Source organism: Chionomys nivalis, chromosome 4 (assembly GCF_950005125.1).
Source record: "Chionomys nivalis chromosome 4, mChiNiv1.1, whole genome shotgun sequence".
Classification (NCBI taxonomy): Eukaryota; Metazoa; Chordata; class Mammalia; order Rodentia; family Cricetidae; genus Chionomys; species Chionomys nivalis.
In genome coordinates this window covers 28,473,019-28,485,728 of record NC_080089.1, presented here as the reverse complement: position 1 = coordinate 28,485,728, position 12,710 = coordinate 28,473,019, and the positions used below count along the sequence as shown (strand labels likewise).

The 12,710-nt window shown below is 43.0% G+C and overlaps 1 protein-coding gene across 3 annotated transcripts in view; it reads right to left on the bottom strand.

The window, feature by feature from the left end:
- Positions 1-1,242: 1,242 nt before the first annotated feature.
- Opcml (opioid binding protein/cell adhesion molecule like) overlaps positions 1,243-12,710 on the bottom strand; it is a 1,138,727-nt gene continuing 1,127,259 nt past the window's right edge. For 2 of the 3 annotated variants that reach the window (XM_057766995.1, XM_057766996.1), the window contains exon 8: positions 1,244-6,630. In XM_057766995.1, the coding sequence (XP_057622978.1) occupies positions 6,530-6,630 (101 nt within the window). In that variant the 3' untranslated portion in view covers positions 1,244-6,529. Of the gene's footprint in view, positions 6,631-12,710 lie in introns of all 3 variants that reach the window. The other variant, XM_057766994.1, reaches the window with a different exon arrangement.

Below are 12,710 nucleotides of genomic sequence, written 5' to 3'. Positions count from 1 at the left end.
TATTTGATGGCACAGAGTGGTCAGATGGAGTGAGACACTGATAAAAGTCTCCACCAGAAAAAGAGCGGGTAGGTGAAGTTGTCGTGGCATGAATGGGAACAGAAGAGCGCCAGGTGCAGGAAGGATGAAAGTGAGATTTTAGAAGGGAAGAAGAAAGAGGAAGGAGAGGAGGGGAATATGGAAGGAGTGAGGGTCAGTAGGGAATGGGGACGCCATGATCTCATCCCCAAACACGAAGACACTCTCAGTCATCAGGACCATGTGTTTCCTCATCCTTTTCATTTACAAAGCACACGTAACGCTCATGTATCAAGATGTCTTGTTCCTTATCCTCAGGGGAAACCAAGTCACAGAAACTCGGGCTTAGCCAAGAAGAATACAAATCTCAAAATTTTAGCTCAACAGCTTTTCCAGGAAAGCAACTTGTGTCGTATTGTGAAATGAACTGAAGAATCTTCATCTATCCTGTACTGAACTCCCAAATCATCATGGTCCATTCCCCTCAGCTTTATCTGTGAGAAGCCTAGAGCAATCTAGTGGATAAAAAGAAAAAGAAAAGGAAACCAACATATCCAGAATTTTGAGAAGGAGCCATGGGAAGGTGTGTTAAAATCACAGAAGTTGTGGATGAGTGGTAAAAGAGCTGAGTGTGTCCAAGACAAAATACCTACTGGGAAAGATTTGCTGAGGGACAACTTGTTGAGAGAAAATGATTTTTACAAATTTGTTATTCATTCCTTTAGAAAAGGAATGTGGTAGTGGAGGTGAAGTTGGGATTTGGGGAAAAGAAAATGATGTTTTAGAAACGGCAACCTAGGAAGTGGGACACATTCTCTATTTATTACATGTATATGTATGACAGCTCAGGCCATGAATGATAACTAGTCCAGTGGTCACCTCCATTCAAGAATGAGTGTACATCATCACTGCCGTCCTTGTGGAGAGGTGTACACTTCAGTCAAAGGAAGCGGTGGGAACAATGAAGGGAGGTTTCTAGTCATTGTTTGAGAAAACTTCTGATTTCAATTTAGCCAATGTCAGTAAATAATTGGTATTTGGGGCTTGCGCTGAGCCTTTTGTTGTTTCTAAATAGCGTAGATATTTGCAAGACTTAAGATACAGAAAGTAAAGAGGTGTGTGTGTGTGTGTGTGTGTGTGTGTGTGTAGGAAGGGAGATACAACAGGGAAAAAAAGAGGGAGAGAGGAAAGTGAGGATAGTACTTATATTTCTGATCACATCAACTCCCCAAAGTCTGAAACACATAACTGCTCCATTTTCTCCCATTGCAGGGTCTCAAAGGGACATCCCAATGAAGAGCCCCCTAAAAGTTACAAATTTCTTCAAACTTTATTGATACACTGCACAATCACAACCATCTTGTATTCATCCTGAATTAGAAAAGGTTACAACTACAATGTAACATGCACAAAATTCAGGTAGTATATTCACCCTCAATACAATGATTGACAGAAATCAAGTCTTCATTGATTTTTTTTTGAAGGAAAAAAAAGAAAGAAAGCAAAAAAAGAAGTTTTAAAGGCTGACAAAGTCATATTCTTGTATCATGTGATAAAATTTAAAGCATCAGAACATAGATTTGTTTTAAGAATAATTGTGAAAACGGGCACACCCATTGTCCAACACAGCTATTAACGGCACCATTGATATCATATAAGTTTTTTTTTAACCTAGAGGACTCTGAACTTGACAGATACATTTTCGTACACCCACACATTCCTCACAATTGCACTTTACATGTCACGAGAATTTCTGAACGATTAAAAATGTTCCTTTTCACTAACACAAGGGCAGCTATTATTACTTACCATTGTTATTATTGAGATTCTGGAACTCTGCCAAATAACCTGGGATGGTGCCCCACAAGGATGGTGGAGGCTCTCAACCTTTCTTTCTCCACCTAGTGGTACGAAACAACCATGTACCTTAGAAGTGCACCACTCAGGGGAGGGGATGCAAGGAGTCTCTTCCAAAATGCTGGAAATCGGGTTTCACTGCCTACTCTCCCTATGAAGACAATTGTATCTAATTAAGTCCACTCCACATTCTTTTGGGCTCCGTGTTCTGCACCTGAAGGCTAAATTGCACTGGCTCAGCTTTATCTTTTTGTCACATTTTTAATTGCAAATCTATTTCTTCTTCCTTCCATTTGCTTCTCTTCTCTTAAGCAAGAAACGAGGGAAATGAGCCTGGCATTTTTATTTGTTTGCTGTTTTTTTGTGTGTGTGGTCATTAGAAGTGTTCATAATATGGCATCCTGTACACTGTTGCCTTCCTTGTTGAACACCTGTGAAGTGCTATTGCAGCTACTCAAACGCGTTTGTCTTGAAAGAAAGAGAGAAGGGAGATTTGGATAATAAGGGGGGAAGCAATCGACCATAAGGATTTCTAGGAATAAGCCTTATGCCAAATAAAACCCAGATATTCATGCTGTTGAAGAAAAATTCATTTTCCCCCAAATTAAAAATAATAATCATGCTGCTTCCTCTGACTCCATCAGGAAGAGGTTTTAAGGTCCCTGATTTTAGGTACTATCAAATCAGTTCCTCCTAAACTGGTGAAAACTAAGGATGAAATTGCAGATACTCCCTCATAACTTCATAAGCTATTACTCTCTACCATCTCTTATGGGGCTGATAACTGCCATAGGGTCTGCTAAGAACATGAGCCCTTTGGCCCTGAAAGCATTAACTAAAACATCAGTATGAAATTTCCAGCTGTTCCTGATCCAGCGACCGTGATAAACAATTTGGAATCGACTGTCCACTTTGGGGCTTTTCTGCTTTTTTGGCATTTTTTTTTCTAAGAAAGGTAGAAATTGCTGCGCTTCTTTGCTGAGGACAACTTGACCGGATGGATGCAGAAAAAGATTCTTAAAACTCAGTTTCAATGATGGAGCTCCTGGAGACCCAGAGCAAACCAGATTTTGAAAACCAACTCCCCAACCCATGAACAACATCCCAAAGCAGTATGAACTTCAGAGGGAAAAGGCCCTTGGTGGCACACATCCCTCCCCATTTCCTTCTGTTGCACTGCACACAACTGTAGCCCACAGCAGAAGGGCGAGGTACCTAGCTCTCTGTGTTAGAGTTATATATGTTTTGACAACTGCATCTCCACCCTTCCCAGTGAGAACAAGAAAGAAAACCTAAACACCCTTGATTCAACTTGCAGATGACTATATCAGGCACTTGACATTAAACTACTCAAAAACAAGCTTGGCCAGAGGCATAACACAAGTACGTTCATTCGCATCACTTTGGTGGAAGGACAAACTGTCAATGTTATGGGAAGGGGAAACAACTTTAGAACAACTACCTTTGTAGAATTCCTTTTACTCAGTCCCTTCATAAACCTCATTTGGTTTCCACTCAGAAAACCCACAGTGTTCTATCAGTTACTTCGACTAAGGTGATACCCTTTCTCTAGCCTTATCCCTTCCTCTCAGCCACCCTTGTCAGGCTGAACATTTCTGTCTAGTAGGCCTGACCTCCCTCCATGTGTAAAGTCAGAAAGGCATGTGGAAGTGTGCGTACTGTTTCTATGGAGCAGCTCTACTTGCTTCAACGTGTTGGGAATCAGCTCCCATCACGTGGAGCCATCCTTCCCAAAGTCACTCAGATAACGCAGGAACTGGAGTATGTCTGTTGTGAAGAAGTCACTTTCACATCGGGTACCCAGGTGCCTTGGTTCATTTCTACTTGGTGTTCCTTTTTCCAGACAGAAGGACAGGCTGGAGCATATTTTTTTTTCTTCTGACATTTCGATGGAATAGGTGATTATCAAAGACACGTCTAGTATCCCATGAAAGTAGGCCCAGTAGAGTTGCATGGTGACCCTGAGTCCGTACTCAGTGGGGTTCTGATAATCTGCTTGCACGAGGCGGTGAAGGGCAGTCACAACTTGTTCATTTCCAGTAGCAGATCCCCTCAACCCTTGTCAGTTCCCATGGCATCCACATTGCCTTCTCTCCAAAGGAACAAACGTAGGATTAGTAGAAATCTCAGAAGTCACGTTTATGTCTCATACAATGCTTGACACCAACGCAATCCCAGGTGCCGAGTGTGGTGACAGATCTGAAACTCATATATCCGACCTGTAATTCTGACTTTGTGCCTGCTCCTGATTGCCTCTGGAAGCTGGAATAAATAGGCTGCTTTTGGCACATCATTTATGCTCTCGGAGTCTCATTCTTGGCAGCTCCCTAGGAAATGCAGATGTCTGTTTACAGCTGGCAAGGAGAGTATTAATTTTGATCACACCAGCTCTATCTCTTATGACAGTTCCGAGCTTGATGCCAAGGAAGCCTACATTTGTATATATGTGAATATGTATACACAGGTATGTAAGTACCCACTGTGGGTATTGTATTCATGTAGCCATAGTGGCACAGAGCAGAAACTTACACTGGAGCAAGTGATCTGTTAAGCTTTAAGGGAACTGAACTCTAGTGGAGCCCATGGTTATTAGTTTCTGGAAATGAACCTGAAAAGGGTCCCTGAGGGAGGCAAGATATGTTTGTGAGAAAGTCTCTGTTGGTACTTTTTTCTCAACCACTCAGTAAGCCAGTCCCTACAGAGATAGATCCCTTTGTGGCCTTCAGTGTTGTTCATTTGAACTGCGGGTTCCCTTGTTGGCTGAGTTCCTCTTTTCCCAAGAGACAAGGCTGAGAGGCTGGATTTGATCTTACTCATACACTAGGCCTGCTTTGAACACAGGAACTTGGGGACATTCATCCCCGAAGCACTAGAGAAACGGCCTAGGAAACAGTATTGCTGACACTCCCCGCCTCTGTTTGCCATGTTGTGTTAATCAAGTGCTTGGAAATTAAGTCAGTAGCTCAAGTGCCCTCAGCTTAGAAGAGCTTTCTGAAACAAATACCAGAGTTGTCAACACGCGTGCCATGTAATTGGCCTCCATCAGCCCTTTGCTGGATAATTTTCAAACAATTCAAATCAAAACTGGAGCAGAAGGGAGATGTTTAGCTATTAGTTATCACACCCCAGCTGATGGACTGCTGTCTTTACATAGAAGGAACAGATACGTGGTTTTCGCCCGTCAGGTTCTTTTTGCTAATGAAAGCCAGCTACCAAGAAGTTCCTCCAAGTTCCTGACGTGCGCTTTTCTTGAAAGGCCAAGAGCAGCATGAGGTTGGTACCTTAATCTTCCAGCTGTTAAAGGAGAAATGCAGCATAATCAAGGCTTCTCCAGGGTTCATCTGCTTCCCGAGAAGGTGGTTCAGGAAACAGTCTCTCTGGGAATAATGAGTGACTGATCTTTAGATTGCAACTTTGGTCCATCTGTTCACAACGGATAATTTGAGTGGATGGGTCTCCACACTCCCAAAGGATGCATGGCATAGGAAATTGCTCTTCTGTATAGTTAGCCTGCAAGATCACTGGCTTTCACATAAGAAGTTGCTAGGCAAATCTGAAGATGGTAATGTCTCTTGATGGTGCTGGAGAAATGGAGACAGTGGCATGGACACATATGATCAGAGGTTAATACGGCGATGAACTGAGAGTGAAGAGTGGGAGGGAAAACAGAAAACAGCTAGATAATTATATTGATGTTATGATAAACAGAGCAAATGGATTGCGAGAGAGAAAGACGGGTGGGTAGAACTAGAGGGAGAGAGAAATCAATTGAGTAACAGAATGACGGTATGATTGCTTTGATAGCTTGATAAAATAATTAGCCAGGTATTGATCACTTTTTTATGAGTTGTGACAGCATTTAAGGGAAGTACTAGTATTAACATACTTTTCTCATTTGGTTACTTGTCTTGTAAATTTTTAGTTTTGCATTGTCTGCATAGTCTCAAGCCTGTAATTCTTACAACTAGTGGAAGAAATGAGTGGAGTGGGAAGGCAGGAGAAGATGGCAGAATTGAACATGTGGATGTACACATATGTATATCTATGGATACAATGAGCTAGCTTCTTACAAAGAGAATGGGTGAGACCTAATGGAATCGTTGCTGAAATAAGCATGGGGATGAGGATATGTACCTTTTAACGAGGGAAACAACTGAAAGCTTAAAAGACAAAGACAATAAGACATGCAGATGCAACTCTTAATGTGTACTACATTGTGAGTCAAGTTATACCTTCAGGGTGTTTGACATGGGACATATTCTTTTTGCCCAATTTTTGGAGTGTATGTGTGTGTGTGTTTGTGTGTGTGTGTTATGGTTGTGGGAAGAGAAAAAGAGAAAAGGAAGGCCAAGGTAGCAAGAACAGATTCCATTTTGGGGCACACCAATAAAAGATTATCCTACCCTTGATAAACCCTGCCCACCCCAACCCCAACCCACTTTATTTTAAAAGAAAAAAATAAAACAAAATCAAATAAACTTGAAAAATCCCAGAAACAAACCAAAGTGTGGGGAGGAGCCAACAAGAACAAAAATAAACCAAAAGAACCCCAAACTGGTTTGCCCTCCGCAGTGTAGATTAAAGTCTGTGATATGGAGAAGCAGGCGTCGCTCAGAGGACCTATGGTTTCTTATCAAAACTTGATGAAGAAGTGGGCAAAGAAGGTCCCTGAGAGCCAGAGACAAGCCAGTGCTCTAGAGGCGGAATTTACACCATCAATGACTGCTCCAGGCCCTGTTTGGGGGAAAGAGAGACAGACTCATTAGCACATAGCCAATAGGGCACCATATCTATCCCTGGCAAACAAGTGCAAGTCATGCTTCTCCGTGGCAAGTCTCCCAAGTCCCACCCCTCTCCACTGACCCTTCTGGGTTTGGAGAGCCAGAAAATGCCCAGTGGGAAGATAGAACCCTGAAGAGAGGGGTTTATGGGCCACTTTAACTACTATCAACTTCTCTGAAAGTTCGAGATTGAAAATGTGACAGAATGAGTTGACGACAGCCAGTTACACACATAGGCCCAAGATGAGGGCAACGGACAGGGCTCTACTGTAAGATAAACCATCATTTTTCCATGGAAATGGACTCCAGTAAAGACAGGGTGACCAGGAAGGAGACACATACGGGTATGAAGGAAAGGGTCCCCAGGGGTGAGAAACAAGCATTGAGGAGAGAGGAATGGAGATACTTTGTGAGTAACACAAGTCCAGATGGGGACTTCATCCTCTCTGCGTGTAATTCAGGTGCTGGAAGGTCCCCCTCAAAGCTGCTAAGAAAGGGGAACTGGAGACTGAGAGCAGGTATATCTCAGCCACCAGTCACGGCTCTAATATCCACAAACAAAACTCTGCCTCCCCAGAACAAACCACCATCCTACAGATGGCCCAGCTTGGAAGAATTCTCTCTTTTTTTCCTTCTTTCTTCGCTCCTTCCTCTGGCCCTATGGAGTCATGCACATTCCGTAGAAAAATAAAACCCCAGAGTCACAAGTCAGGCCCCTTCGCCATGTTTCAGAAAGACACACGAACAACTGTGGTTACCCTCACTCGCCTAGGTCCAAGGGCTCCTGGGCAGGGGCTGAGCTCTGTCTCTTGGGCCCTTCCATGAACTTTCTTTGCAAATACTTGGAGTCGTAAGCAAGCTCCTAGTCCATAGCTCACAAGCAAATGTACTTCCCAAAAAGCCAATTGCACTTTGTCAAAGGAGTGAGAGCCACAGAGAGATAGATGCATCCATAGAATCAGAGGTAAAGGGAAGGACAAGCAGACAGACAGCATGCCTCTTCTACTGATAACTCAAGCTAGGCCTCCCTTGCCTCTTTGGGAAGGAAACTGAACCTGTCAAGAAAGAGCCATTGAGAAGAGCTGAGGCTCTTCTTGGACCGGAACCAAGCCATTGGCTTGGCTATAAGTCTATGTCATGGCCTTGCTTAGGAAAGGGTAAACTCAGTTCTGTTTTTAGGAGTTTCCAGGACTTTTCCTTTAGCTGTGTGACTATAGCTGTTTCTCCCTCAAGGATTTCCAAACAAGCGAATTTCCCCTTGACTTAACAGTATATGCATATATATATAATTGGACTAGATATGCATGTTCATGCATGTACACATGTACATGTAAACTTGTGTTCAGCTCATCTGCTGTGTTGATATCAATGTAGGAAAAAACTGTAGCCCACGAGCCCCTCTCAAGGAAAAGATATTTCATCTAAGAGGCAGTGGGTAGATTTAAGCCTTTCTGTGAAATGTCTGTCACTAACAGGTCTGATCTAGGTGAAGCAAAGCATAAGCGAGTAAGAGATGGAGAGAGGAGCTGGAACCCAAAGAGAAATAAGTGTTTCTGGTGGTGTGGGTGAGGCACTTGGGGCTCGCTGGATGGGGGATGATAAGCGTGTTCCTTTTGAATATTCTAGAGTGGAAAACATGAGGATGACTTAGTAAATGCATTGGATGCTTAATGTGCGAAGAAAATAAAGATGTTGTGTTTGTGCTATGTTCCGTATGGGAGAAGCATGAGCCTAAAGGTTAAGCATATTTAAATCCCTTTAACCATAACAGCAAACCCCCCAATACATCCACTATCGTTCTTTCCAATTGGTAAACTGGTAAACTGAGAAACAGAACAGCGAAAAAAAAATCTTGCCTAGAATCAAACAACTCATACACCTGGAACTGCAATAGAACCAGTCCCTGTCTTCAAATCTGTACCTTGCTTCTGATAACCCTTCTTCCTCTCTGATGAAAATGACTTCATAGGTCCCAGAAACCACAGCACCATGTGGTGATGGGAGCAATGGACTGGGAAGTAGATTACATGCTTCAGTTGCTCCCTAGCAGAGTGACTCCTTGCTATGCTTTGAGTCTATTGTTTGCAAATAGAGGGGAGGTAAGGGGTGATGGCCTGTAAGGCTCCACTCCTGCTTTCTGAGCCCATGGAGACTATGCCTCTTGTGCTAGGAGGGACAGCTGGTCAGCAGCCAGACAGCCATGGGTAGGTAGTGTGAAGTATCACCATGTGACTTTTGGTACCACTGCATGACCAACCCCCTCCTAAGAGAACGAGAAGCTCAGAAACATCTAAAGACCTTACAGTTTGCATTTTTGGCCCCTGTTCCTCTGCAGCTCCCAGGGAGTTGCTTTCTATTTCACAAGCATGACAAGCACCTGCTTGATGTATCAGGTGATATCATAATTTACTACCATAGCACCTTCGGTTAATCATTCAATGAAAAGTGGAGATTGCAGCCCCATAATTAATCTAATCCACCATGATACAGATTAAAACCAACAGGTTTTTCCTCAGACAAATCCTGGACACATTTGCGATTTGGCTGCTGGTCCTAGTAGCAAGAATGGCACTCAACAGGATGGCTCTGAGGCTTTATTCAGAGTGGGAAGGCAGTGGCTCACATCCATGGACCTCTATGTTGGAGGGCCATGAGACAAAAACACATCCACAATGAACTGCCTTTTAACTTGTGCCCTTACAGTAACCCTGCTTTACTGAAAACAAGGAAAAGAAAGCGTCTGAACTTGGTTGCTCCCTCTAGGCGCCTATATGCCACCGTTCGCTGATTTAGACAAATCTTTGTGCTAGAATACAGAAAAGAAAAAGATTTATGTAGTTTAACCAACTTGATGGGCACCCATGTTATGCTGGAGCTCACCTTTGAACCTTAAGATGGAATTGTTTTTTGTCTGCACACATAAGTTTGGTGAATGGGGAGGCATACTGCACTTTAGGGACTGGGAGAAACTTCTCACCCAGAGCTCATAAAAACCTCACACACATCTCCTTTACTTAAGTCCTGTCTTCTTTGGGTACCAGCTGCACAGGCTTCTCCGGGTACGGGGCAGCTAACACAAGTTTTAACTTTATCAAATGTGATAAAGCATCCAAATGAAGTTCAGGTTTGTTTCTTGATTTATTTTTTTCTTGTAAGACTGACTATTAGTGGAAATAGCCTGGAAAGTAGTTTTCATTTAAAACAAAGACTCTAAGATTTGGGAGTAGAAGGCAGAATTTTATTTGCTCCGATCAGCAAACTGGCACCAAGATGTGCCTGCAGAAAGGCAGAGGGTCTGGAGGAAAGGTAGGACTACAAGATGGAATAAGGGATGGGTTTATGGCAACATGGGTAGCAAGTCTCTCAACAGAGAAAAGTATTCTAGCCACTCTGCCTCCTTGATCTCTCTACCTTGTCTATGAGGTCTAAAAAAGATCTGGGCTAAAGTCATTGATAGATCACAAGTGTAAGTAGTCTTTTTAACTTTTGATTCAGCCCAATTTAAGTTTACATCCTGATGCTGGCTTGCTATCTATGTTGACTTAGATGAGGTACTTTGTGTTTTCTTGTTGCAAATCAAAATAATTAGATGGTGTGCACAGGATTTGAGTAGTTAAGACAGTGCCTGGGACATAGTAATCATGGAGCTGAGGTGGCTGTTGCTGTGGATTGATGGTTTGTACTCTTGCCTCTTCTATATCTTTACTGGGATGAATGCTATATTATTTAGATCCTTCACAAGTACGTGGAACTTGGAAAGATGTTTTGGTAATGAGGAGTTTAATGGTCAGAATAACCACCGCTGGGAGGGACCAAGGCTATAAGGGATTCAGAGGGTGCTGAGCACCAAAGATGAGGGAAAAGGACCCCCAACCAAGCTTTGTAGCCCAAGTCCAGAGTCAAAGAGCCAATAAGGAAAGAATAGGGGTCCCAGGCCAGCCTCAGAGAGATCACAGTACTTGCCAAATGTCTGCTATGTCATGCTCTTTTCTCAAAAGACAGTCACATACTCTGCCTCCAAAGAACTTATATTCTAGTGGCTTCTACACAGCCTCTTTCTGTTTCCAAAATTTTTTTTTCTTCTGACACTGGGAATGAAATCATGGGCTTTGTACATGTCAGTCAAGCACTATGTCATGGATGTGTACCCCACATGCAACTTGGTTTTTCTTGTTTTAAATTGTTGTTGAGCCATGAGCTCTCTAAGTTGCCTAGTGTGCTGGCTAGTTTTATGTCAACTTGACAAGTTAAACCCATCCGAGAAAAGGAATACTCAGTTTAAAAAAGGCGCCCATGAGATCTGTGTTGTAGGCAGACCTGAAAGGCATTTTCTTAATTAGTAGTTGATGGGAGACCAAACCCATTCTGGGTGGTGCCATCACTGGGCTGGTGGTCCTGAGCTTTATGAGAAAGCAGGCTGAGCAAGCCATGGGGAGTCAGCAGCTCCCCTCTGCATGGCCTCTGCAGCAGCTCCTGCCTCCAGGGTCCTGCCTTGTTTGAGTTCCTGTCTTGATTTCTTTGGTTGGTAAATTATGATATGGAAATGTAAGCCAAATAAAGCCCTTCCTCTCCAACTTGCTTTTCAGTCATGTGTTTCACAGCAGTAGAAGCCCTAACTAAACCTGTGTTGACACAGTCTTTCCGTCGTCCAGGCAGTCCTTGAACTCTACCTCAGAGCTGGAATTACAGATGTGCATTATCAAATCTGTGTTCTTCTTTTTCCCCAAACCCTCACAGATTCTAGGGAGAAATCCATTTGAGACAAATAACCCCAAGTCCCATGTCCCCCAGGAACACCCAACTCGCTGGAGAGTCATAAGGAGACTTAATCTGGAAGAACTAACCTTTGTTTCTGCCTCTGTTCCCCACAAGTAGGATGAATTTGATTGAAAACAGTCAAGCTTTCCCGCAGGGGAGCTTTTAATGTATAAAATAGGGAAAGAGTGGTTTTTCTACCTTGTAAGGTCATTCTGGGGGTCAAGTGAGATAGTCTTTAATTGCTAAGTTTATGTAAAAAGTGACTACAGGCCAGGTGATCAGTCCTTGGGTGGTGCTGTGTGGGGATCCTGTTTTAAATAACAAAATCCTGCAGAAAATGCCAGCTGCTCAAAGGCCGCCAACTACAAACCGAAAACAAACTTGGCTGTGGCTAATAAGTGAGTCTATTCTTCGCGATGTCTCAGGGAGGCTGCTGTCCACAGGAGAAAGCTTTCTACTGAAGAGCAACCATGCTGAGGAGATGCCTGGAGAAGTCCAATTCTTCCCCCAGGCCATCGCTGCCTTTAAGGAATCATCTCTGTTTACAGTTAACAATGACTCAGTTCAAGGAGAATAGCTGCTACAAATACCAAGCTTCATTAAATATCCTTTTCAGGGATAAATTGACAGTGAGAACGTGTAATTATGCCCTTTCCCATTATTCCATCCCCTCCTCCTTTACCCTTTTTGAATGCTAAAATTAATTGCTTTCTCCATGCCTAAAGTTGAGCATCTCCGAAAATCAAAGCTGAAATGAGAATACAAAGGCACAAAACAAACTCTGAATGGCACCACGCCTAGGGGACAGATAGGCCGACAAGCAGAAGTTGGTTTTTAGCATAAACACACACACACACAAAAGACAGAGCTAGAGCTGTAGCCTGGTGGTAGCTTGCTTGCCTAGCATGTACAACCCCTTGGGTTTGACCCAAGTACTGCCAACACACACACACACACACACACACACACACACACACTTACATAGATAAAAGAACTAGAAAAGAAATGACAAAGAGACAGATTATAGAGATGGCAAGATGATAAAAAGATTTATTGGCATATACTATATGGCCAGATTAGTTAGGACATACATATACTTGAGGATCAGCCAAGGATGACACACAAGAAACCAAAAAGCAAAAGTAGGGTCTACCTTTGAGAGTGAGTAAATATTGGACTGTCAAGTATTAAATCTGATTGGTGATCTCTCTTAGAATTAGGCCACGTTGACAAAATTAGAAGTGGGCCACCATCTTGGCCACCTGTAGACTAGAT